This window comes from Cariama cristata, unplaced genomic scaffold (assembly GCF_000690535.1).
Source record: "Cariama cristata isolate BGI_N322 unplaced genomic scaffold, ASM69053v1 scaffold4158, whole genome shotgun sequence".
NCBI classification, from domain to species: Eukaryota; Metazoa; Chordata; class Aves; order Cariamiformes; family Cariamidae; genus Cariama; species Cariama cristata.
In genome coordinates, this window is record NW_009629341.1 from 90,235 (window position 1) to 91,498 (window position 1,264).

At 49.6% G+C, this 1,264-nt stretch overlaps 1 protein-coding gene across 1 annotated transcript in view; it reads left to right on the forward strand.

Moving 5' to 3' along the window:
* LOC104165470 (putative polypeptide N-acetylgalactosaminyltransferase-like protein 3) overlaps positions 1-635 on the forward strand; it is a 75,159-nt gene extending 74,524 nt beyond the window's left edge. Inside the window, exon 6 of the mRNA XM_009705113.1 lies at positions 128-635. Within this exon, the coding sequence (XP_009703415.1) occupies positions 128-256 (129 nt within the window). The 3' untranslated portion in view covers positions 257-635. The remainder of the gene's footprint in view (positions 1-127) is intronic.
* The last annotated feature ends 629 nt before the right edge of the window (positions 636-1,264 follow it).

Genomic DNA, 1,264 nt, shown 5'->3' on the forward strand with positions numbered 1-1,264 from the left:
TAAGTGCTGTGCACTTTCCAGCAATGCATGAGGACACAGCTGCGCTCCTGGGCAGCGCAGTCCTGGCTTGCTTCACAGGCAACCCCATGCCTTTAATGTTTTTATTATTTTCCCCGTATCCTTTTAGAACGGTGCCATCCTGAACAAGGGAACGGGACGATGCTTGGAAGTGGAGAACAGGGGAATGGCCGGCATCGATCTGATTCTTCGCAGCTGCACAGGACAAAGGTGGACAATTAAAAATTTCATCAAGTAAAGGGTGGAAGAGTCAGAGCAGTTTGACTTAAAACACATTTGACTTGGACTGATCCGACTGGACTCCTTTGGAAAGGACGAAATATCGAAACAGAGCTTTATTCATGTTATTAGGAGAGGACATGGGGGAAATGGGCATTTGTGTCTTTTTATTTTTATTGTGTATTAGTCTCCCACAGCTGATTCCAACTGTGTGAAATTGGGTCGGAACTGCTATTTTCTTCTGGCAAGCACTCTGAAAGGTACCACTTATTTCTGCTGGAGCGACTGTAATAAGCTCATGCAGTCTTGTGAGCGTTTTACTGACAGGGAATTGTTGCTTTCCCAGGTGATTCCATGCTCTCCCAAAGGACCAAGTAGGTTTGCACCGTGATCGGAGTCAAGACACCCCGGATATACCTGCCGGGCAAGCATGAAAACTTACATGCTTGTGAGAGGAAAACGTTGCCAAGCCCCAAATGAGCTGAGTTTGAAAGATCCGGTGTTTTGCTAGGGTCCCCTCTCTCTTTTCCCTTTCTTGCCCCTGCATCCAGCAGCCCCTTTCTTGAGTCTGGGAGAGGCAAAGCTCACCCTAGTAGCTCCCATGGGTCTTTCTACCCCTTAATCACAGATGGCATTAAAAAAAATCCTATTGAATAAAAACACTGATCTCCCATTGCCCCCTCTCCATCGCCCATGTGCTCCTGTTGGCCAAGCCAGCCCCATGCAGCACCAGTCCCTCCCATGAAGACCCCAAATGAGTTCCCCTTGGAAAAGACCTCGGATGTCTGCCTGCCTATTTGGGCAGTTGCCTGCCCTTTTGGGTGTCAGTTGGACTCAGGCGTGGTGAGTAAGGCTTGCGGGATGCTTCCTGCCCCACGGGAGCCTGAGGAGCTGCAGATCCACCTTGCCCTCCCAGCAGGGTCATTGGCCTGGCACTGTCCCCTTGGAGACCCACTTTTACCCTTTTTTTTCTCTTTTCTTGTAGAAGTGAGGATGGATACGCTGGTGTGTGCAACAGGCAGTGCGA